We start from the raw sequence: 26,181 nt of genomic DNA, 5'->3' as shown, positions 1-26,181 counted from the left end.
AATAATTAAAAATTGAACATTAGTGTAATTTAAACATAAATTTAACATTAGTGTAATTTTATCAATAATGCCTGTTCACACATACTGTTTGCACCATTTTCACAATAGAACTTTATCTCACATTTTTGTACAGTTCAGACCTCATATTCTCTGATTATAACCTTTTCAGGCCCCTAAAGGAGTGTTTGATTGGGAAAAGGTTTAATAATAATACCAATCTGTTCAGGGGTGACTACTTCAAGAAGCCTTCTTCTTCCTGATCACTTCTTAAAGGTTCAGAACATGATGCGAACGTGGAGAAAACCAGGGATTTTGGATATGTTGAAAAGTAACACCTTCAGTTTTGATAAGCTGACTACAGTTTCTGTTCTACTTGCTAAAATTCATATAATTCCAAATCTAGTATTTTGACAGCCAACATATGGAAGCTAAAGTATTCACCTACCATCTAGATGAAAGGAAAATGCCATAAAGTTACTGATTACAAACAACATTTACAAAAATAAATTTAACTTACCTAAATAATATTCTGGGCATTTCATTATTACAGTGTAATTTAACTGCATTTTATTTTTCTGAACGTGTACAGAACCAGGAAAAATCTTTTGTACTCTCAGCACCTTTTCTTCAATAAAGTCTTCATATGGTATTTCCAATTTAATTTCAATTGGTAACAATGCCTGAAAACCAAAATATTCTAATTTTATTTTTTTGTACAGAGACCTGATAAAAAGATTTTTAGTATCAGGTACTGTGTTCTACATAACTGGGTAAAAGCTGAGCATGAAACTGTTTCATTCTTAATAACTAATTAATGTGGCAGCTAAATTGGGAACTAGTCACTTCCAACTCTTTAACTGTTTAATATTCTTTTTCTGAAAAACAGATTTTTATTACAGGTATTTTTTGTGATAATGTTTTTTGAAAAAGAAAACAAAAAAACAGTCATGAAACTTTAGAAGTCATAATCTGTCTGAAAGAATCAGAATTTGTCTGACATTTTTCTGTTAACCATTTTGATGTAGCAGTTGAGTGAGAAGAGTTTCTTAAACATGCAGGTATCACATAGGTTTGTAAAAACTGATTAAATTACACCATTTTATAAAAGAAACAATAAAGACTGGTCCTGTAATGAACATAGGTATACCTTTCAGGTTAAAAGAATGCAACTTTTATGAGCAAATTTTGGAACTCTAAAAATTGACAAAAATGAAAGATGCAATACTCCAGAAACTGGGAAAGTTGCTATCAACAAATATGTGGGATGCAGGACTGATTACTCTACTCCATATTTATAACTTAATCACAAGTTATAATTTCTGAATGTTTACATAAAGATAAACCATTGTTTTTATCTAATTAAATGTAATATTTAATAAAACTTTTTAGTTATAGAATTTACTGAGAAACAATAAAAATTTATAAATTATCAAACATTTGTAAAAATGTTTGTCTTTTTATTTATACCTGTACAACAATTTCAATTGTTTGGATGTGTACAGTTTTTAAGTATAGTCAACAGATGAAGATTAAAAACTCCATTAAAGATTAATAGGAATAATAAAATATACTTTGTTTTACAATAAAGTAGTAGTATACACAGAGACAATTGTTATAAAATCTGATTAGATCCTGTTAGCGAAAGGTTAGGCAACAGCCAGGAATAAAAATCATCACTGACAGAGTACCTTCATATAGGTGGGAATGGCATAACCAAATTTTGAGGATAAGACTATCACACTGATGATGCAGAATTAGCCTAAAGTTAGGAGAATTGGGTACCCAAACAAACAGTGAAAGGATCAGTCTTTAAGATTTTGCATAGAACTTGGCAGATCTTGGCTTAACTTCAGGATAACTTGTAAACTTTGATGAATAGCTTCTGTCATTATTTTTTCAATAGTAAAAAATTTAGAGTAGTCAAATTATTGCTGCATTACTTTTTGATTAATGTTGGACCTCTTACTCTTCTAACATTCAGCCAGGTTATTTTGGATTGGAAACAGAAGATTCAGATGGTCCAACAACATCACAACTCTGCTGATTCCTAGTGAAGAAACTGCCCTGCTGGCTAAAAGGAGAACATTTCTTAAATAAAGAAGTTCAGCACTGTGTTACAGGATAGGCAAGGCTGCAATCGACATAATTCTCAATTGTAACTATCCAAGAAAGAAAGGATGAAGGATCAGGAAAAGGGAAGGTTGAGAAGAGAATCGTCAAATGACAGTAGGATTTGCTGTGTTTGGAATGTGTCAAGGAATGCAAACCAATAAGTGATCTTCTTTTTTCCAGAAAAATTTTGCAAAATCATCTGCAATCAAGCTCCAGTTGCATAAAAGCTTTGTTATGTAAAACTGTTTTATGACATTGAGTTCCTTGCTGTAAACAGAAGCAGGATTCTAGGACTGTATTCATCTTCAATGATTTCTTTATCACATATTTTTAACTATGTAAACCATCTGAATACCTGTGAAGGAATAGGTATGTCTTTTTGTAACTTACCTCATCAACTGAACAGTCTCAGATGTATTTTTATCAAGTTAATAATGAAATTCGCTACTTCCTCTGTTTCATAGTATTAAAGTGGCAATGACTTCCATTTACCTTCTTTAACATAGTACCATGTTGCAAAGGATCTGATATTGTTGTCAGATTACCGATTACTGATATTGCTATTGATAGCATATGAATTCTTTATTAGATGGTATTTGTATCCTCAGTCAATATAAAATTTCACTAGTTACACTGATAAATATAATTTTTGTTTCTTAACATGCGATACATGATTTTTATCTGTTTTTTGACGATGAAAATTAATATGAACTCAGGATCTTTCTATTACCCACCATTTTTGAAAAACGCTTAAATTTTAATTAAAGGACTTTTTTTCATTTTTCAACGTATAGTTAGCATTTTAAGCTCCTACATTGTATTTTGTTAGCTAAATTTTTATTTTTATCTTTTTTAACATAATTTGTAAGCTATAAATAAGCAATACTAGGCAAAGAATTAAATCATACCATAGTCACATATTATGACATCATATCTAATACTGAAGAGTGAGCCTTCATGACAAGATTAATCATGTCTGTATAGGTTAAAAGGTAGCTGAAAACACAGCTGTGTTGTTTGTATTAAGCACTGGATTTAGCAATGAATTAATTTTGTTCAGTCTTATTGCTGTCTTAAGTTTGTTAACAGTGCAGAGTCATAATGCCTTTAAATGATGTGGACGCCTTTTGCTATGTATGTGGTAAATTTACCGTAAAATCAAGTAGAAAAACATTACACCTTTAATTACAAAAGCATATCATTTGTACTTTCAGTGTAAAACTGGTGATCAGGATAAGACATGGGCTCCTCATATAGTATGCACTAATTGTTCTGTAAATTTAAGATGATGGTTGAAAGGTACAAGGAAGACTTTGCCATTTGGTGTACCTATGGTTTAGCGTGAACCAAAAGATCATGTAACCGATTGTTACTTTTGTTTAACAAGTGTGTCTGGAATTTCTAAAAAATCTAAACATACTGTAAAATATCCTTCATTGCAATCTGCAATCAGGCCTGTACCTCACAGTGAAATTATTCCAGTTCCTGAGCCACCTGTGAATGTATGTTTCGAAAGCAACAATGAAGAATCAGGCAGTACTGAAGAAGACAACAATGATTTTGATTTTGAGTTATCTTCCAATAAGCTACGTCTTATATCACAAGGTGAGTTAGATGACTTGTTTAGGGATTTAAATTAATGAAATCAAACTGAACTGTTAGGATCAAGACTGCAAAGTTGCAATTTACTTCAAAAAAATACAAAAAATGACATTCAAAGCTGACAAACAGAACTTTTTCAGTAATTTATTGATGAAAATAATTTGGTTTATTGCACAAATATTGATGAGTTTATGTTGCACTTGGGCAATTCATAAACCTAAGGACTGGTGTCTTTTCATAGATTCATTCAAGTATAGTTTAAAAGTGCTTCTACTAGACAATGGTAACAAATATCCTTTGATACTAAACGCTTATGGTTAATTTGAATGGGACATCAATGTGATGAAAGACGTTCTTGAAAAAATAAATTTAAAAAAAAAAAGCTGTAACATATGTGATGATTTTAAAGTTACAGCTATTTTGTTAGGCATGCAGTTAAGCTATACTAAGTACATGTTTTCTTTGCGAATGGGACAGCCGAGCTAGGAATAACATTATGTTATCAAAGAGTGGAAGAAACCAGACAACGCAAAGTGGGAAAAATATTATTCATGAGCCCTTAGTTGAACCCCAAAATATTATTTTTACCCCCTCGCCATATCAAGTTTGGACTAATGAAAAATTTTGTAAAAGCAATAAGATGGATAGTCCCGGATTTTTGTATATCAGGCAGAAATTTCCAAATGCAAGTGAAGGAAAAATTAAAGAAGGAATTTTTGTTGGCCTTCAAATAAGAGAATTGGTCAAAGATGATGTATTTAACTCGATGTTAAATAATGTAGAATGTGCAGCTTGGGCTTCATTTAAAGAGGTTTGTAAAAATTTCCTCAGCTAACAAAGATCCGACAATTACCATGATATTGTTAATCAACTTTTACTTCATAAAGAGCTATGGGATGGATTGGACTTTTTCCTGGACAACCTCGGAGATGTAAGTGACGAACACGGTTAACTTTTCCACCAAGACATTTCGGTGATGGAAAGCTGTTGTAAAGAGAAATGGAATACTAACATGCTAGCCGATTACTGTTGGACATTAATTCAGGATATGCCTGAGGCTATTTATAAAAGAAAAGCACTAGTAAAATCATTTTAACACAGGTATGGCTGTGCAGAATTATAAATTTTACATTTTTTAAATACATTTTCCCTCAATTTTTTTGGAAGCGTAATTTATTTAAAACTAAGGGTAAAAGAAAAATTGTATTAAAGATCTGTAATGTAAGCAAAAAAGCATTCAAGAAATGGTATCAGCTTATAGAAATATTTTTTTTTTGTCTATCAGTATTATTTAATTTTTAGACTGTATATGTTTCTTCATCATTAAATTGATGTTTTCTTTTTTTTGTTGATTTGTATAGAAATTCCAAAAGAAGCTGAAATAAAATACATCAATTAGAACAGATTAGATTAACAATTGAAGTTAATAGATGAAACTGATTTACCAATAATAGCTTCCTTGTGCACAAAACATTAGAAACTGATCCTTCAATTTTGATTGCACTTTTATCTTTATTCTCAACAAAAGGATTATTAGACATCCTTATAATACGAGCTGATGTATATTTCTCAATTTTAAAAATAGAAGATTCTTCCTTAAAGAAAATATAATTTTGTTCAGGCAACTGGATGAAAAGTTTGTGTTGACTACAAACTGGTACTTGTAAAATAATTAATTCTCTCATTATTAAATATTCATGTATGAATGAATTCATTTTATTTTACAACTGAAAAGGAATAGTGATTTACAAGGGATATCTCTAAAGTAAAGACTGCTGGGAAATTTCTTTCCTTAAGATTGGTGAACCTGTATCATTCATGTCCATGCTAGTAATGTACACACTGCATTGTTGTCTGTAAGTTGGCGTGTTGTAGTATCTTTGATTACGTGTAAATTATTACATTATAAAATTAATAGGAAAATCGATATTGCCGCCAACTGTAAAGTACATGGTCATATGTTTTTTACACCACCAAAACATTAAACCAGCTGAAATTCATAGGGAGTGGTTGCTGTGTACAGTGATACTATAATGAATGAAAGAAACGTCTGAAAATGATGTGAAAAGTTTAAAAATAACAGAATTAATGTGCACGATGAAGAACATTCAGGAGGCCCTCAATAATCATCGAAGACTTTTTGAACGCATCGATGATGAAACCAGAAAAGATCGTCGCTCAACTTTTTCCGACCTGGCCCTTCTTTTTCCTGATGTTTCAAGTTCTGTTATTGGTCGCATTGTTCATGACCATTTAGGCTTCAGAAAGGTTAGTGTACATTGAGTGCTGCATGTCATAACAGAACGTCACAAAGAAATCCAAATGGGATCTGCTTTGGAATTTTTGATGTGCTAAACAGAAAAACCTTTTTCTGTTTAGCACATCAATTGAATTAAGGAACTCATCACCTGATGAGTTCCTTAATTCAATTGTTACCGGCGATGAAACATGGATTTTGCATTACACGCCAGAGAGAAAACGGCAGTCAAGTGAATGATGTCATCCTCAATTACCAACCAGACTGACAAAGGCCAAGCCACAGCCATTTGGGCGTAAACTGATGACCACAATCTTTTGGGATTGGTTTGGCATAGTGCTGATTGATTTCATGCCACGTGAACGACTATAAATGCAGAAACTTACTGCGAAACTCTATGTATTTTACGGCGTACTATTCAAAATCGGCAAGATGGGCGACTGATCGACGGCATCATCTTGCTGCACGATAATGCACGTCCACATGTTGCGGGTTCTACATGTGATTTACTGAGAACATTTGGATAGAAAATTTACAATCACCCACCACATAGACCAAACTTAGCTCCTTCTGATCACCACTATTTGGGAAATTGAAAGAATTTTTTAGGGTTAAGCAATTTGCAGGTGATGAACTTAAAAATGCTGTTAATTAGTGGCTAAATGGACTGGCAGCAGAAGAATATGACGAGGGTATATTGAAGTTGGTGTATCACTATGATAAATGTCTTAATCCATGTGGAGATTATATAGAGAAGTAGTATAAGGAATGTAGTTTAAGAGAAACAAAAAATATTCATAAAGTTTTCAGAATAAATTTTTTTACAATGAAACGGTCTTTTTTTTAGAGATAACCTCTCATATAATAATGTAAATCAATCAGATCAATGTAACAGAAATTGTGGTAGTTGTTAATCAAGGAAAAATATAATATGTGACCGAGAGTTAAAATTTTAATTGCCAAATATTTTTCCATTTTAAGTTTCTAAAATTTCAAGAATCATTTGTTGTATGTTTATGTAATGGCTAAGATGAATTAATTATTGATGTGCTTTTGTATACCACCAAACCAGGCATTTCTTTTGTCATTAATCACATGCAACAGAGGAAAGCAATCAATATTGAGATACGAAGCCTGTAAATAAGGTAATGAGAGTAGTTTTTTTTTTTTTGCAGCCAAAATGGCAACACTGTAAAGTTACTAGTAAACTTGTAGTATATTTTTAGTCTATTGTTGCCATGTGAGACGTAAACAAACTTTTCATGAAATGAGTGTTTGTTGTGCATTACAAAAATGACTGATACTAATTATGAGCAACATTGTGCAATCAAGTTTTGTGTTAAACTTAGTGAGAATGCTACTAATTTTTTTCAAAATTGAAAAAGGTGTATGGAGATGATGATACACTGTCATGAGCCCAAGTTTTCAGGTGGTTTAAAGCATCATTTGGATGGGAATCAGTTGCAGGTAATCCATGCTCTGGAAGACCGTTAATGTTAAAGTGATGACAATATTGAGCAAATCAGAGACCAGATACGGTACGACCAGCGATTAACTGTCAGAATGATTACAGAACAATTGAATTTGAACCATACCACCGGTCCATCAAATTTTGAGAAACAAATTGGGCATGAAAAAAGTTTATGCAAAATTGGTCCCAAAAACCCTCACTGTTCAACAGAAAAACAGCAGGGTGGAAGTGTGCTGCGATCTTGTAGGACAAATTGAAACTGATCCTGATTTTCTACAAAATGTTATTATTGGTAATAAACCTTGGGTATTTGAGTAGGAGCCAGAAGCAAAACACCAGAGCAAGGAGTGGTACACTTCAAACTCACCACATCCCAAAAAAGTAAAAATGAGCAAATTAAAACCATGCTAATTGTTTTCTTCAATAGTAATGTCATTTTTGATAAGGAGTCTTTGCCTACAGGACAGACTAAATCAATATGTTTACAGAGAAATTCTTGAAAGACTGCAGAAAAGAGTTGCCATCGTGAGACCAGCTATCAAAGACAACTGTATGCTGCATCATGACAATGCACCTTGTCATACTGCACTCTCAACTAATGAGTTTTGACCAAGAAAACATTCCTGTAGTTCCTCAACCATCTTATTCACCTGACTTGAGTCCCTGCAACTTTTTTCTGTTCCCGACTTTAAAAAAATACATCAAAGGACACCATTTTGGAACTGTAGAAAACATAAAAAAAGATGTAACTGATCATCTGAAGGATATTCCAGTCTCTGAGTTCCAACACTGCTATGAAGAGTGGGAAAACCGTTTGAAGCGTTGCATGGCTTCCCAAGGGAACTATTTCAAAGGTGATAGAGTCCATGTATAATTGCATTGTAAATAAAAAGTTTTTCTGAACCAATCACATTACTCTTTATTTACACACCTCGTATTTATATACATACACACACACACACACACACACATATATATATATATATATATATATATATATATATATATATATATATATATATATATATAGTAGTGGTCTGAAACAAGTGGATGGTGTTGATCTTATTTGGATGTTTTTATTGTTCTTTACTGTTCATCACATTCATTATAGATTTACAGAAATGACTGAAGAAGAGCTATACAGGGAGATAAAAATTGATTATTTCAAGTTCTAAATGGATCAGATTTTGAATGTGAATAATTCTTAATTTTTATAAGCATATATTGTTCTGCCATAACTATACATACATTGTTTTATCTTATACATCAAAAAGATAAAATGTTCAGAAAACAAAATTTTTTTAATTTTTTGTCATATCCAAAATATCATCTCAAAAGAGGGATGTTGAACTTTTTTTTTAGCTTGATATTACTTTTAGTGTATTTGAATTATTTATAATTCGCTCTTTATTTAATATCCAATCCTAGTACTAATTTCTTTCTTTTCTATACTAAAGATCTCATAAAAATTATTATTCAACAAATTTACATCCTTGGAGTTAAATAAGGGATTAGAAGAAATCAACTGACATTAAGGTAGACAATGAAAGATTTATACAAATAAAAATTGAGACTATTTAATATTCAGAATGATTCTCATTTATAATTTATAATTACATTAACACAGGGCGCAACCAAAAATAGACACAACACTTTAAAGTATGAACTGAAAATAATATATACTAATTTGATATACAGATCTTGAAGGAATGTTTGATTTATAACATATATAGATTTTAACCGTTCTCTAATTCAGTAGGAGTGTGTAGATATTTTGTTGTGTGGAGGTGACTAACTTAGAACCACACTGCTACAGACTAAACATAGTTGTGGTATGTTATGATTGAAATGAAAACATAAATTAAATTCTGTATTTACATTAGGAAACATTTAAATATTTACAATATTCATACCATATTTACCATATTCAAGATGTTCGAAGTGAGTGCCTTCCCCGCTATGCACTTTTGTACTTGACTGATCGTATTGAGAATCTCCTGATGCAAAATGTTGTTGTCAGTGCTGTTGATTTTTTGTTCAATGTTTACCTTCAGTTCATCAATATTGTGGAGATTTGATTCATAAACTCTACTCTTCAAACAGCTTTAAAGGAAAAAATTGTAAGTAGACAAATCTGGATAATGCAAACGTTACTGACTTCTGTTGACAGTTCATTCTATAAAAGGCACGTGAATTTGTGCTTGTGAATTGTTTGATGTGCGACACATTTTTTGGTCTTGTTGGAAGAAGCCTTCATCACAATCTGTTAACTGAGCATAGTTCTTCTAAAATTTAAAAATTTTTCTTCTCCACTATAAGTTTAATGTTAATGTAGTTAGCTGTCTATATAAAAAAAAAAAACTTGATTGATGTAAACCAATCACCAATTATTATATTTATCAACATTTACTAAAAGTTTGAAGTGGTGACTTGATACTTCATTAGTCTATCATTCAGATAATAATGATATAAAAAAAAGCAATATGTATTTTCTTTGACTGAAAAAAGTAAGGATTTAATAAGATGAAATTTAAAGCAATATTTTATAAGATATTTAAAAGGTAACGATACAAAGCTAATAAAAATGAAGGGAAGTTATTTTTTAACAGTTCAGAGAATTGCTTATCTGACAGTTGTTTGCATGATATCTAAAGTATACCAGGCATAACAGCATTCTTGTACTGTCAGTGTGTTTCAAATCGCTATTTTAGTTCCAAATCCCACTAAGGATAGGTAATTTAGTCGTTTGAGTTCTTTACATAAAAAGAGAAAATCTTTTTGCTTTCTGTGAGACTCTGAAATATAGTTGCTTCAGGTGATATAAAATAAATGTCAAGTAAGTTTGCCAACTAAATGACAACACCCATCCACATACTGTTCTGTCAGTCAAAAGTAGTTATAGATTTTCAAGCGGTACAGTTTGACCCATTTTTCTATAGCTCTGACCTTGTATTGAATGATGACTGCCATTGTTTATGAAGCTAGAAGAACATCAGACTGAAAACTTTTAATGGAGTTGAAGAGTGAGGATGGCGTAGTTAAGGTTGATACTTTAGCAGTATCGCTGTGGATGAGATACTTATATGATGTGCTGTAATTAAATAGTTAATTTTGAGGCATGCTAAATGCATTGGTATGCGTAGTGAATATATTTTAAAATAAATAAACTTGTTCTAAGGAGATTCTAAATTAAAATGCATAAAAATATTTTACGGCTTTCGTATCATTATTTTCTAAATATACCTAATAAATAAATAACATTGTACTTACATCATCCCAGTGAAACATTTTTATTAATTCTAATGCCGCACTCATAATGTTAATTTCATTTTCTTCAGTCCCAGTTACTCTGGCGTATGAAATCTTATTTAGGGAATTACAGTAAAATCCAACCTTCACCTTATATTTGCTCTGTAAATCTACAAAATGTTGATGTAAAAGAAGATTATTGGAATCTTCAACTGTTATATATTTTATGGGAAAGCTGATGAGAAGTGGTGTGCTTTTCTGAAATAGATTTTATTGTTCATATAATCAAAACCTTTTTTTTATGCAATAAACATTTAATATTATAACCATAATTATAGTTTACTAGTTATTTAATATTTTACCAACAGTACAACTACAACATAGCGTAACATTATGAACATAATGACAGTTATGTTATAATAACTGTAACTGTCACAGTGAAAGTAGAACTAATATTCTAATTATTATAACAAATTCCAGATAAGCTAAAGTTAATCAGTTAGTTAAGGAAATTAATAAACTCTAATGATATTTAAACATTTTTAAATAACTTATCTTTACAGCTAAATTAAGCTATACATAGCGAATAAAGTTAAATAACTCGACACAATCTTTTTTAAATACAGAACAGAACGACTCTTTCACCATTTACAAATTAAAACTGTAGTTTAATAATTAATTCATAAATTCAACTAATGAAAAACAGACTGTAAAAATGGCTATGATACAAAAAAGGAGAGTGTTTAAAATAGAAAGTGTAAGTTGATTAATAATATATGTGTTTGGTTATTATGTAATAAAAATGTTAAACACTAGATATAGTATAACAAATAGTAAAAATCCTCTATCTCGTTTTTAGAATCCCGATTTCTTTTAATTTATAGATATAAATATAAAATTAGCTTTCTAAAGTCAATTCGTTTGGGAATCATACTCTTTTGCACTATACAAATTGTATTTATCTAATCAACCTAAGTACAGAATTAATAAATTAAATAAAGTAGGATGACACTTTAAAAAATATGATTTTGATTTTAATTTCAATCTGGAAGAAGTAATTTTAAGAATTTTTAAATTTTAAATCTTAAGTATAATACAAAATTATTTTTAATTTAAACTTTAATTGTGATTTTAATATGTAATTTGATACGAATATTTGTAAAAAAAAAAGTTATGGGGAGCAACTGATGATGCGAGTAATTCGTTAAAGTGCTCTTGCATGCATAATGAAATAAGGTAAGTGTCATCCTACTTTATTTTATTTATTAATTCTGTACTTGGGTTGATCAGATAAAAACAAATATAAAATTATGGTGATAGTTTATTCCTCTTTTTATAAAAACTGTCATGACTAAAAATTAAGAAAATTATAATTCCTTAATGATCATGAGGTGCAATTACAACTTAAATCTATTAGAAAATTTTGAATTATAAAACTTACTCTTATATATGATCTTGCTCTTTCAATTCCATGAATATCACCAGTTATCATCACACTGTTACTTTTTGTCATATACTGTCTATTGTTTGGAAATAGAATTTTGCATTCAGATTTTTCATTAATCTTTTTTATTTTACTTCCATTACTCCCAATAAAATGGGAGTGAAGTTTATGGTTAAGATCAATCTTCATTACCATTTTGATACCCTATTATTAAAAACAAAATTTATTATCATATAATTAAAATAAAAATTAATCACAATAAAAAAAATTAATTAATGAATCAGAGGAGAAAATACTTTTTCCAGATACTTTTTCCAGTATCTTATATTAGTAGTGTATCAATTTTAATTCTATGTAAAATATTTAACCTAATATATATATAAAAATGGTACTTACATATTAGCCCGTCGACCATAACCATAATGATCCTGTTACTTTGAAGTATTTTCAAAGTTACAGAATCACTAACATATTTTACATATTAAAAATATAAGCATTATTATTGCTTATAATTCTAGATATAAATTAGCCAAACTTAACCGCGCTCGATTTGCTCGCTAACTTTGAATAATTAAAAGTAATGTTTTGATTATTTAAATAATAAATAATTGCAATAATTACTGATTAAATATTCAAAACACTATTGTATTAATCAGTTAAGGTAAGTGAGCAAAGTGAACATAGGTTAAGTTTAGTTAAATTATATTTATAAAATAAATAAAACTATAACCACGTTTTTATATAAAAATAGATTTAATCAAAATGCATATAAATGATTTCAAATCGACTCAGTAATGAAACACTGGCTGGCCAGGTTACATGGTATAAATTTTCTAATTATTTTATTTTTAAACTTATAAAAATTTTAATTTTAATTTTTATAAATTAACTAGCAGACCCGGCAATGTTTCGCTATTGCTAGATTTGAGTATATACTCGTTCATAGATTAAATGAACACAATTGAATGTTTGAAAAAACATTAAAAAACTATACGTTACACTTCACACAATTTAACCTTTCTCTTTTCCCCATTTCCTTTTCCCGCTTCTCTCACAAGTAAATCGGTTCAGTAGTTTTTTAGTTTATAGCGGGCACACATACGAATATTTTCTTTTATATAAGTAGAAGAAAATCTGTATATTTGTTTGTTTCGTAAATATCTCGACACCGGTGCCACCTAGCGGGTATAGTTTTCCAAAACTATTTCTTTTCGCGTCTGAACATGAGCAAAATCGGTCCGTAAATGCAATTTTTCTAAATATCTCAAACCCAGCGCCACCTAGCGGGTCCAGTTTTCTCAAAAATATTTTTTTTGACGCAACTAATACATTTTCTGAATGCGAGACAAATCCGATCGTAAATAAATTTTTTCGAAATATGTCGACCCCAGCGCTAGCGGGTCCAAACTAATTCAGAAACCTTCGCGGGCTTGCGCATAACAACTCATGAAAGTTTCATCGCTGTCGGATGAACGGTTTAGAAAGTATAAGAGACATACAGACAGACAAACATTCATTTTTATTTATATATAGATTAATTTTAATTTATTTTTAATTCTTAACATATTTTTACATATGTAGTTATTTTATTTAATTGACTTCATATATATAAAATACTAATTTTAATTTTTATTCTAAAAAACAAAATATGTTTCATGTGTAATTTTATATAATCTATATGCAACTGATGATGCTGGATACCGCAAAAGTACTACTGGTATAAGAAAAGAAATAAGATAAGTGTCATTTTATTTACTTTGTAATTCTGTACTTTGGGTTGTTCAAGTTGGTTTTTGATTAAAAAAATATATAAAATAAATATAAATGGCTATAAAAATGGTTATATCAAATGATATTAACAATAACCCATACGTTTGCAATTTATTGGTCGACAGGCTAACATCATGTAAGTACCAAAAATATTAACAGATGAAAAATGATTAGATCAGCAACATAAAATAAAGTATAATAACTCTTGAAGCAGTAAAAAAATTCAAATACCTGAAAGCAATAATGAACAATGAAAACTACACAGAGAATGAAATAAAAAATCAAATTATGGCAATAAGGCTTTCTTAGCAAATTTGAATTTTCCCAAATTAAAGCTTTTTCTTAATATTTACTGTTCTACGACATACCAGATTTTCAATCATCCAAATGATTATTACGATTTTATTCTTTTGAACAAGGGCTTCATTAACAAAGGAAAAGGGACTCGTGTTTTTAAAACAAGATACTTTTTCCATCTGAAACCCTTTCCTCTTCTTCCCTTAAATAATTTTAATAACATATGGTTAATCTAATCTAACCTTATAAGAACTTCCTCGATCCATACCTTATTCCTTTTACAAGGCATTTATCCATTCACTGATGATTCTGACAAGATTCAAGACTCAACACAAAACAGAAAAGTGGGGAAGATATAATAATAAATCATCTCCAACAGATAGAAGCTGATATTTTCTATTTGGGAATGATCATCAGTTACTATTTAAGTAGCATACTAGCTATGGATTGTTGATGCTTTCTCAAATTTCAAACTCGATACTATATGTCTTATTTTATTTTTATTCAACTGCAATCCATAACTGACACAACTTCATCTATTTCATTTCATAAGTGCTGTTAACCGACTGCTATGAGAAATGGGCTTATCGTTGATTAATTGGGTATACAGAGTATGGAAATAAAAAAAAAAACTGCAATATGAGTACAAAAAAGTAAGTGAGAACAGTTATTTGGTGTGCACATGCACACACACACACACACACATACCAATAGTTAGAAGGTGGATGGCAGTGAAATACAATAACGATATAGCATTATTATTATTATGTTTACGAAATTGTGTGTATATAGCTCAAAGCATTAGTTGGAAGATGCACTAACTATGATCTTCAACAGAGTGCCAGAAAGCTTGCACAGGAAGAATGGTAGGAACATATTAAGAGGGAATTTCAGGATGGTGGGATTATTTGTGAAAGCTGGATGTTAAGAGTATTTATCACAGTGAAACAAGGAACAAAAATGAGTAAATAAGTAGCATACTGGAGACCAATAATCAACTTAAACTGAAACACCAGTTAATAAAAGTAAGTATTTTTGCCCAGTTTTTTTAGAGTAGAATTTCCAGTCTTAGTTCTGCATTTCTTTGTCTTACGTACCTACTAAATTTATTTAAAGAAGCATATATAAGTACAAACATTACAAGTTTCCATTTATTCTTGTGCTTCCATGAAACTTAAGAATGCCAGTGATTATTCATAAAGTGATTGTAAACAAATGTTTTCATGGGACAGAGCACAATCAATGAAAATGATTAAAATTAGATGATAGTGTTCTACCCATAGTTGGTAACTACTATTAGTCAAAGACCTTAAGGGATAATTTTTCTTGATGCTAGTTCCCCTCCCAATCAATGTATTTAACCCTCTTGATCCTGCGTAAAGCAACATTGTTCTATGAATATAGATAAAAAAGAGCAGGCTTGAGTGTGTAGCAAGCTGTACCAGGCATACAGCTGGTCGAGCCTAAATAGTATTCAACTATAGACTTGACCACAAATAGTAGCACTTAATCTACTCCTAGTCTTCTTACATCTTAAAAAAGGTAGAAACCAAACTACCATAACTGATTTTCTGCTTTTTTGTGGTTTTCTTATTTGCTTTTATAGCCTTTTTTAAATTTATTCTTTTACCAAGATTTCAGACAATGTTTAATTAGTAACCATGTGTGGGCAAACATGTTGTGCAATATAATTAACAAATATTTTTAAGATTAAAAGCATCTTGTTTTTTTTTAAGTTTAAAATTCAAGGCAGTCTTTGGGCATTTATACTCATAGTCCTAAGTTTAAATATATCTATAAATCAATGTAGGGCAAAAACTTCTCTTATAAACTGAAACTGTTTTTACAGAAACTAAATTTTTTGTATGGATGTAGCTGTTAATATGCTGTTTGCTACTCAAACCCCTGTTCACCAGAAAAATCCATTTACTCCTATTCATTTAACTAGTAAAAAATGATTGCATTAAATTTCAAAAAATATAGTATCAGGTTAATTTAATAATTTTATTAATTTACATATTTGTGTAACAGGAAGAGAAGTACATTTGGTACTTTTAAGAGCTCTCACTGATGTACTTACTGAAAAATAATAAAGATTGTTGAAGCTCTAGACCTGTGCAAAATATAATAGTTGAGGCATTAAATAATGACTGGCATTATTTATGCAGGATGATGGAGGTATGCTGCAGCTAATGCTGTGCCAATCTTGATCTGGTTGGGAAGGGGATGCTTGAGGAAGTTACTTTTTTCATTACAGGGCACGAATCGTTTTGGAGGCAGCTGTTTATTACAAGTCTACTCAAGAAAATTATCCTTTTTAGACATTTCCAGTTGGTGGAAAAGGTTTTGCATCAAAATAAACTTTCATTAAACTCAATATAAGTTTAAAGAAAAATATTTTTTAACAAAAAAACCATAAACTAAATTAAAATTTTAAAAAATGTATTACTTCCTAAATTTTATGTTCTGAGATTTTAAATAAATTTTATGATCTGATTATATTATTATTTTTTAGTTTTCTGTTTTGATCATTTATTTTGTGCTTATAATTAATATTATGATGTCAGTTTTAATAAATACTAGTGAAACGGTGCTGCTTGGAAACAATGTAAGCACTCACTGATCCAAGAATACATTGGAAATTGTATATCCACTCAGCTTACACTGAAATTGTTCTATAATATTCCAGGTGTACTGTGCCTTGGATTTTCCACAATATCTGAGAATTGTATAAAAAAACCCTGACTGGCCTTCATTCAGTTCAGTTCAATGGTAATAGGCAATAGAGTAATAATTTACATTCTAATTTATTTGTTTAAATTCTTTAATTATGATACCTTCAAAAAACATATTATGTACTTATATAAAATGTCCATGGGTTAGTATTAGAACATGATGCTTTATAAGATAAATGAAGCTAGAAGATGTTCAAAGTTTAAAATACATCATTACAATAATTTAAGCACCAATAATTTTGGCAGGAACAAAATATGTGAGAAGTATTGGACTTAGTTTACTTGTTACAGCAACACTCAAATTTGTTATATGTATTTATAAAATACATATGAAACTTACTGTAAGGACAGAATCAGGCAAACATGAAAGTAATAAGGCCCTCTTTAAAAAGGATATAAAAAAAGTTCATAATAAAATGACCTTAATAAAATCTCTAAAAAATTATTTTTCCTATTTAAAAGCAATAGATTAATGAAGTTATTCAATGTATGAAGTACATTGTTTATTTCATACTACAGTAAATTAAGGTATGCTACAAATTAGTTTCTGATAATTATTAAATAAATTGTTACATCATTACCTTAACATCCTCCACTGGATTGTTTTCAAAACATGCGATGGATGTGGAATCTAAAGATGTGCTAGGGTATGGTTTATCATCATTTTCTATAATTACAAAAATAAAAGTCACTAATCAATCAAAGAAATTGGTAAATATTGATTTTTATAAAGCTATTATAAAAATAAAGTGATTTCTCAATATTTGGAAAAGCCAAATATCAAACTTTCAATTGTTACTTGTATGAATTTTATGACATCAATGTAAAATAATCTATGACAGTATTTATTAACACTTTCTTGAAAAATATACTACTATTACATTTTCCTCATGCAATGTCTTTCAATACTATTCTGTTGTTTCTAATTTATTTATTTTTATTAGTATTTATTGATATTTTTTTATCAAAACATATTATTATTACAGTATTGATCGAGAAAACTTTAGTTTTCTCGATTAATACTGTAGCTAAGGAAAAATAGATACATTTAAGTAAAGAAAAAAATATGATTACTGGAATTAGGTGCAGCATACAGAAAACTATATTTGTACAAAGGCTATACTCCATTGCTTTTAACTTGGTTTTAGAAGCAGTATAAGAAGTGAAGAACTAATTTGAAGATGGAGTAACTTTCCATGGAGAAAGTAGAAAAATGTTGAAAATCATTAATGACATTGTTCTTTTGGCAGAAAATAAAAATGGTTTAAAAGAAATTCTGAATGACTTGGAGTCATTGCTTGGAGAGAAATTCAGTTTGAAAATAAATAGAATAAAATATAGATAATGAAATTTAAATCAAATACACCAAAAATTTATTGAATGATAATTGTGTTACCTAGATAATAAAAGTTCAAAGGAAAATGAAATAAAGCACACATCAAAAGGAAAGTATAACGAGCAAGAAAAGCTTTCATGAAAAATAGAAATTTGCTAGAAGCAAATATTCAAGAACTGGAAAGATATTCTTAAGAATAATTGTCTAGAGTGTAATGCTTTATGGTACTGAAACATGGAAGGTAGGAAAAGCATAAAAAAGGATTAGAGGACTTTGAAATGAAATGTTGTAGAAAATTAGATGGGTTGATAAGATGTAGAATGGTATTTTAAGATGAATACTATTCATCCTCTTCTCTCCTAAGTGTGCACATGCGCATGTGCATGTGTGTGGCAGAATTTTATAGATAAATTTAGACTGACATGTTAAGATATTCAGCATCAATCTGATAATAAGGAATAATAAACTGTAGAGGAAGAAAGACTGAAATTCAACAAATAACTGAAGACAAAGGATTCAGTAATTGTATTGCGGTTAATATATCAGTGCAAAACAAAGAATAGTATCAAACCAATCAAATAGCTGATACCTCAAAAATCTTTTCCATTGTTTGTAAATATACCAACTATAATAGGCACATTCCTTTGATATGCATGTCAATAATATGAATATACTCTTTGTTGAGCTGAAAGTTTTTGCGTTAAGAGCTCATATTTTTACTTTTTTTATATTTTCTTCTCAAAATATATTTTTGTGATTTTTCCTTCTTTTTTTTTAAATTTATTTCATTTTTTGTAATGTATGACTGGTCTCTTAGAAACCTGTCGTGTTCAATTATAAGAAATAAATTAATCGATTTAATGAATGTTACTTTGTGACAGGTTTCTTAGAGGTCATGTCTTTATTTCAAAATTTATCAATTCACCTGTTAACTACTCAAGTAACAGTTTAGGTGCACAACATCTAAAGTAGAGACACTAGACTGATACTGTGGACTGATTATCTTCTCCTGCTTTATTTGGAATGGTTACAGTCACAGTTTTTGTGAAATCTGAGGATATTTTCAAAAATTCATAAATTTTTACAAATAATGTGCACAGCCTGTAAATACTTATTTTGTTTAATCATTTGGGTCAATCATTGATTTTATTACTTCTTGCAGACAGAATAGTAAATTTTGTAGTTAATAATTCTACTGGCTTATTCTTGCTCAAATCTTTAAAATTTCTGTCCAATTCAAATTGTATTATAGGGTCTCCTTTGAAATCATTTTACTTTTCCTTCTCTAGCATTATATCAAATAATATTTTCCATCTATACAATTTTACTATGTATAGTAGATAGGTCCTACCACCACCTTTTTAATTTGCTCCTTTCAATCTGATTTTCTATCTTCACCTCTGAACCTAAAAGATTTGGCTCTATTTTATCTCATTTTTCTATATTCTGCACCTACCTTTCTGTATTTTCTCTATCTTACTACATTTCTTCTTCAAGTATCTTCCTTTTTACTTAGCATTTTCAATTAATTCCATTCTATATTACCAAATAAATGATCAAAATAAACATTATCTCCTCTCATTCAAACAGGAATGTTTGTACATCAAAACTTAGCTGCTGAGGATGCAAAAATGCCTACTTTATTTCATACCAAATATCACTCTTCTTTTTCAATCATTCAAAAAATTCTACATACTCTGCATAATTCTCCATGCAGCACTATCTAAAAAGTGAAAATTTGCTAATATAATTCAATATGAGGATGAAGTGATATTAACCATGTTGAATCCACTGTAGATTGTTATTTTGCAATATTTTTAATTATTTAGAGCAATCTATGATCATTTTAATTATTTTTTGTTCCTGATGGTTTAGTTCTTAAAGGATTTCATAAAATTTTTGTTACACTAGTAGTCATTTATGAGGACCGTTAAGAAAGTTCTTATCCTGACAAAGAAAACAAGATTTTTCAAGAATTTTTTTTTTATTTTTCGACATAGTCACCTTGCAATTGATATATTTAGACAAACAACTTTCCAACTTTTTAATACCCTTAGTATAATGCGATTTGTCCAATTTTGCAAAATATGCAGTTCTCATCTTTGACTACATCATTTCAAATCTTTGAATCTACAACCAGCGAGCCATTTCTTCAGGTTTAGGAAGCGGAAGTAATCACTAGGTGCCAAATCTGGGGCAAGTGGACGCACATCAAAGCGTAGGTCATGGAGTTTTACAGCAACAACCTGAAACGTGTATGCAGGTACATTATTATAGCGAAAGAGCACTTTTTCTTCAGCCAGATGTGGATGTTCACTCTGAATAGCCCTCCCTTCAATTAGTCTGGTAATCCACAATAAATATATTTTGTTATTTTATGGTTAGTTTGCAATTTCGCAATAGCCCTATTTACCTGTTTCAGCTAATAAAGTTCTCACGTAGTATCCAACCCAAAATTATAATAATCCAAAGTTACCTAAAGCTGTATCCATAAAAAATGTAACAAAATTTCAAATTGTATACCTCTTGTGAAATTGACTTTATTTGGTAAAGCAGGCAATAATCTAATTCATTATTGTTATCGTTAAAAATAACTTAAATTACTCTAGCTAATTTCACTCTAAATAAAGTGTAATGTACATTTGGTGAGAAATAATTAGTTTTACGACCAAGAAATTGGGTGATATACTGTTAACAGAAGAACCATGGCGGCAAAAGAAGACCTCATAATCCATAAACACCATGAAAGCAAAATTAATTAAGAATTGAAGAATAGTTTTAATTAAGTATAACAAAGTATTAAGATTTATTAAGTTTATTTTACAGATAAAAGGATTATAATGAAATTGGTGGCAAGTCTAGAAGTACTTTAAAAAGTCCAAGAGATATTATGTATGATAAAGCCTGTTTGTATGTTACTGTTGTGTAGGAGATCAAGAAGGATATCTTTATCCAGTATTGGCCATTAGGTTCAGGTGCAGGCATCGAACCAGAAACCAAGTCTCCACACAGTTAATGGTAACCAGAACACATCAGTTCCAGAGGTTTTACATTCTCAGTGTGTACTGTGCTGGGGTCAAGTTCAGTCCCACAGAACCTAAAGTGGGAAAGAAAGAATCAAGGACATAAAAAGGTGGATGATGATAAGGATAATTTACCTAGAACAGAGATAATTCTTTACACAAGATGAAAAACTGTTAATTAGAGATTAGCTTTGAGTTCTGGATGATCATGGTCTACATCTATGAAAAAATCTAATTATAATTAAATGAAATTAGATAAAGGTTACATAATAATTAAGTAAAATGAAAACTTAATTTTTGAATTGCGATTCAGAAAACCATAAAATGAAAGTTTTCTAATCTCAACAATATAAGCTCAAACCATGGATAGCCATTTTTAACTTATGTAATGAACGTCAGCATGAGTATTTTTGATGTAGCAGATTAGAGCAATCAACTTTGATTTAGCCTACTGTTAACAATATGTAGTACTAAATGCAACTTTAATGATGCAGTATCCCTTTAGTTTCATATAGTAGGCCCAAAGCAATAGGCAGGCCTATTTAACTGATATTTTTATTGTCCACAATGGCCAAATATTATAAATTCATTAAATATTTATTGTCTATCCAAATCAATTTTAAGTTAAAATCAAACCAAATATGAATTACAAGAATAACTAGTAGACTTCGGAGAAACTGAACATCAAAATGATAACGTTTGTCCTGTAATATAAAAGATCATTTAGTTTATTAGTTTAAAAACACATTCCTAGAATAATTAAATTCGATTGAATCATAGATTAAATACATTATTAGTAATTAAATGATGCAGGTCGTGATAAACCTTAGAATCTTTCGTAACTATAAGTTTTAACTTACCTTGATAGTTTGCACCACCACTACTTCTAACATTCGTAATATCAAGAAGGGCGGATCTTTTATTTGCTGACTGATGTGAAAACATTTTAATGCACTTCAAATAATTTCTAGCACAATGAAAGAGAATCGATGTATAACAACTTAGAAAAAAAATTCACGTTATATAGCGGAATGCAAATGTCCGATTGTTATAAAATTCTCTTGGAGTTGAAAAGCTGCATAGTCATCACGAAGGGTAGTAGTAAAACTGCGTTAGTTAAAACAACCAATCAGATCCAATATATAAAATCACGCCACTTGATCAGTGTTTTAACAGTACAAAAATAAAGCGGTAATATTTTGTAAGTGTAAATTTTGTAATTTTTAAATGTACAAAGTTAATATAAAAATAACATCAAAATTATTAAAGTTTTAGTTTATACAAAGTAAACATACCACGCATAGATACATATATCTATACGAATATCTTCAATGTTAAGGAGTATTACATAATTACCCTATTCAGGGGCTTTATCAAACATATTAGCTAAACAATAAAAATACTGTTTATTTTTGCAAAAATATTTTTAACTCGTGTATTTATCCTCAATATATAAAACAAATGAATAAATAATTTTATTATTGGGCGTAGGTTTTAAAGACAAAAAAAAATCTAAGGGTAATAAAATGAACTTTTTAAGAAAACTTTTTCTTTTCTACATCACTCCGCCAAAACAAGACCTCCCGCTGCCACCAGTGGTTTGAAACTTTCTTTCAGTAAATGAGAAGAAATGTTTCCCTAACTATTTTCTTGATTCGTATACAAATCTTTTTTATTTAAGAGGTTTGATTCTTTGATTTCAGGGGTCGGTATCAGCTCGAAATTTTCAGCAGCTAACCAAAAAGTTTGAAAGCCTACTAAACTATGAACGGTCGAACTATACGCGAGCGAGCGTAAAAACAGAACATTTCTATTGCACCTGTCAATTTATTTGGTGAAATAATTATTTTTATTATTGCTGTTTAATTACATCACGTCATCAGTTTATTATATCTATAACTTATATGTTTTATCTGGATAAAAGAGTAGGATTGTATAAAATGAATAGCAGAACTTAAAAATAAACTGCTCTTAATCACAAAATGTTTTACTAATGTATCTGAGCTAAATAAAATTTGTCTCAAGTCAACACTCGCAATTATTTTTATTAAAAGCCTTAACATTCATCTTTGGGAATGCAATCTTTATTACGTATAAAGGGAAATGTAACTTTACTAGGAATGTTACTTTATTACTAATAACTTTTCTTGGGGTATTTTTTCTGGTCTGTTACTAAAACTAATTTTTCTTAATCCAAAGTATTACCATGCACTATTTGGAACCCAATTTCAAAGAGTTACAATTTCTTTCCATTCCTCTACAGGATAACTAAACCTATGAATAATAAATTTTTTATTTACTTAAAATTTGTAATTTTTTTTACTTTGAAGTAATATAACCGCAACATCATTTAACGCTTCTTATTTTTCATAAGTTTCGATTCATTTTTCATTCTGACTGATCTCCAGGTCCTCTAACAAATTGTTAATTAACAATTTAACTTTAATTTTTTAATTAGCTTTTTGTTTTCTTCAAACGCGAATTACAGTTAACTACACACATCTCTTTTGTCTAATGATAAGACTAACTTTTATTTGTTATTGTCTTTAATGGTTAAAAAATTTGGTCTCAGTTGATGGCACAGTTGCACTACAATGCTAGATCTTTCCGTAAAACATAAACTACATAAATTTTTAATGATGTAAATAATGACATAGAATTAGAAAAAAAAAGATGTTAATCTAAGTTGTTTAGAATTTAAGATTTATTTCATTGTAGCGCAAACAATTTCTTTTTAATTTATTTTTGATATTGTTCTTGAATATGACATGCAATATTTTTTGTTAAAAAAAATCTTTTTATTATAAGAAAAAACTTACATTTCAAATTAAAGTTAAACTTTGTCTACAAAATGATAAAAAATCAGTCTGTTTGGCAAAGAATAAGACTTGAACATACACAAAAGAAAAAATACATGGCTCCAATTGAGAACCTCCTATTTTTTGAAGTCTGCTAAAAGCACGTAAAACTGCTTATTGCTTACATCAGGTAATTACTATGTTCTTTACTGCATAAGTATAGTTTTCATTTATTAAATTTACGTTTGTTATAATAATTTTTAAAAAAAATCATATAAGATGGCATTTCCTGACTAGTATAACTAACATCCTTGATAGAAATTTTGAGATTTTACTTTTAGCGAGGAAGGCCGCAGGACTTCAACAGGCGAGAGCCAAATCATAATTATTACCATAAAAGTTAGGTGCCTTCTGCTGTGAGATAAACGCAAAACTTAATGCAGTTTACAGGATAAAGTATGTGTGTTTACATATTTATGTAAACAGTAAAACTTGGTTACAACGAGATTCAAGGGGCCTAATCAGATATGCTCGTTACAAGAGAGTGCTCTGTACTTCCGAGTTGCCAACTCGTAATCGTAAATTTTTACGCCGTCATCTATTATAATACAAAAAAAATACTGCATACCTAAGATGAAGCTGTTTTAAAATAAAATATTTATGTGTTTTGTGTTATTGACTAACAAATAAAATTTAGATTAATACAATTTTTATGACGGGAATACGTTTTGCTTTTAACCAAAATTGTTAGCGTTCAATGAATTTGCAAAAAAAAAGTAATACGTGTACAGTAAAACTTACCAAAACATCGAGAAACAAATGAACGCCACAAAAAATTTTCTATCACACGTTTTTACGTACAAACTATTTATTAAATATAAAAAATCATTCTAATCTATTTTTTCTTCATTTTAATAGAATACGTAAAAAATTAATCGCGCATAGCCTTAAAATAATCGTTTATTTAATAATTTTGTACCTGTAATCTCAAAACAGTTTTGTAGTTTATTCAAGTACTCCACAAATTTATCACTTACATTGTTAGTCTCACTAAACTCCGTTAATTTTTTAAAACATTCTTTGGCGTCAATCATTGATACGACTGGGAGAGTAGTAGATTCATCTTCGTTTTCAGTTTCAGCTTTTCTATCATCTGCACGACTATGAGTTACCAGTAATAATGTTTTCATCAGTCGGAATTTCTGTAGTATGTAGTTGTCATCGGCTGTTGCGTATTCTTGAAAGGCTGCTTTTTTGTCGAGTTTGAATCCATTCTGAGAGAATATCGTCTTGATCATCGTTATCTTCCGTGAAATATGACGTGCCTTATTTTTAAGCAAGAAACACTAAAATGAAAACGCATTCACTGACGCGACTATAGTATTACTGTAATGTATATGGCAACTATCCGATCGATCGACCCACCGGGTTGGTCTAGTGATGAACGCGTCTGATTTGGGAAGACGAGAAACGTTCAAGAAAGTCGAGAGTTCAAGCGTTCAAGTCCTAGTACAGCCAATTGTTTTTACACGGATTTGAATACTAGATCGTGGATACCGGTGTTCTTTGGTGGTTGGATTTCAATTAACTACACATCTAAGGAATGGTCAAACTGAGAATGTACAAGACTATATACACTTCATTTACACTCATACATATCATCCTCTGTAGAATTATCTAAACGGTAGTTACTGGAGGCTAAACATGAAAAAGAAAAGGAAAGGTATCCGATCGATCGCTTTAACGCAATACAGTTTGCTTAACTGATTCTGTGGTACAGTACTGTATTTTTAAATTGAAAATTATAAATTACGACTACTGAATTTACCAGTGGGGGTATGACAGGTAAGATTTAACCGTGCCCCTCTTCAGACTTTCACTTAATTCGTTTAAAATGTGCTACAGAGTTCGATGAACCTGTTTGGGCTGTTCTGATGGATCGTTGTTTGTCCCCAGTCTTTCTTGGAATTTTGCAAACAGAAAAACTGGAGTAATTAAAGTAATTAGCAACCTTTGTAATACCACAATGGAACTCGTACTGTACGTAGTTGAATTGTATGTACTGAACAACGTCCTGTTACAAACCT

The 26,181-nt window shown here is 29.9% G+C and overlaps 1 protein-coding gene across 1 annotated transcript in view; it reads right to left on the bottom strand.

Annotated features, from left to right (window-relative positions):
• The window catches only part of LOC142327873 (protein bicaudal C homolog 1-like), a 29,637-nt gene extending 7,285 nt beyond the window's left edge, over window positions 1-22,352 (bottom strand). Inside the window, exons 1-5 of the mRNA XM_075371233.1 lie at window positions 22,157-22,352; window positions 17,519-17,604; window positions 12,133-12,339; window positions 10,713-10,949; window positions 518-680 (exon numbers count right to left, since the gene is read on the bottom strand). Coding sequence (XP_075227348.1) covers window positions 518-680; window positions 10,713-10,949; window positions 12,133-12,339; window positions 17,519-17,604; window positions 22,157-22,241 — 778 coding nt within the window. The 5' untranslated portion in view covers window positions 22,242-22,352. The remainder of the gene's footprint in view (window positions 1-517; window positions 681-10,712; window positions 10,950-12,132; window positions 12,340-17,518; window positions 17,605-22,156) is intronic.
• Between the last annotated feature and the right edge of the window lie 3,829 nt (window positions 22,353-26,181).

This window comes from Lycorma delicatula, chromosome 7 (genome assembly GCF_047948215.1).
Source record: "Lycorma delicatula isolate Av1 chromosome 7, ASM4794821v1, whole genome shotgun sequence".
Taxonomy (NCBI): Eukaryota; Metazoa; Arthropoda; class Insecta; order Hemiptera; family Fulgoridae; genus Lycorma; species Lycorma delicatula.
Note: the sequence above shows the minus strand (reverse complement) of the source record. Positions and strands in the feature narration are given on the sequence as shown.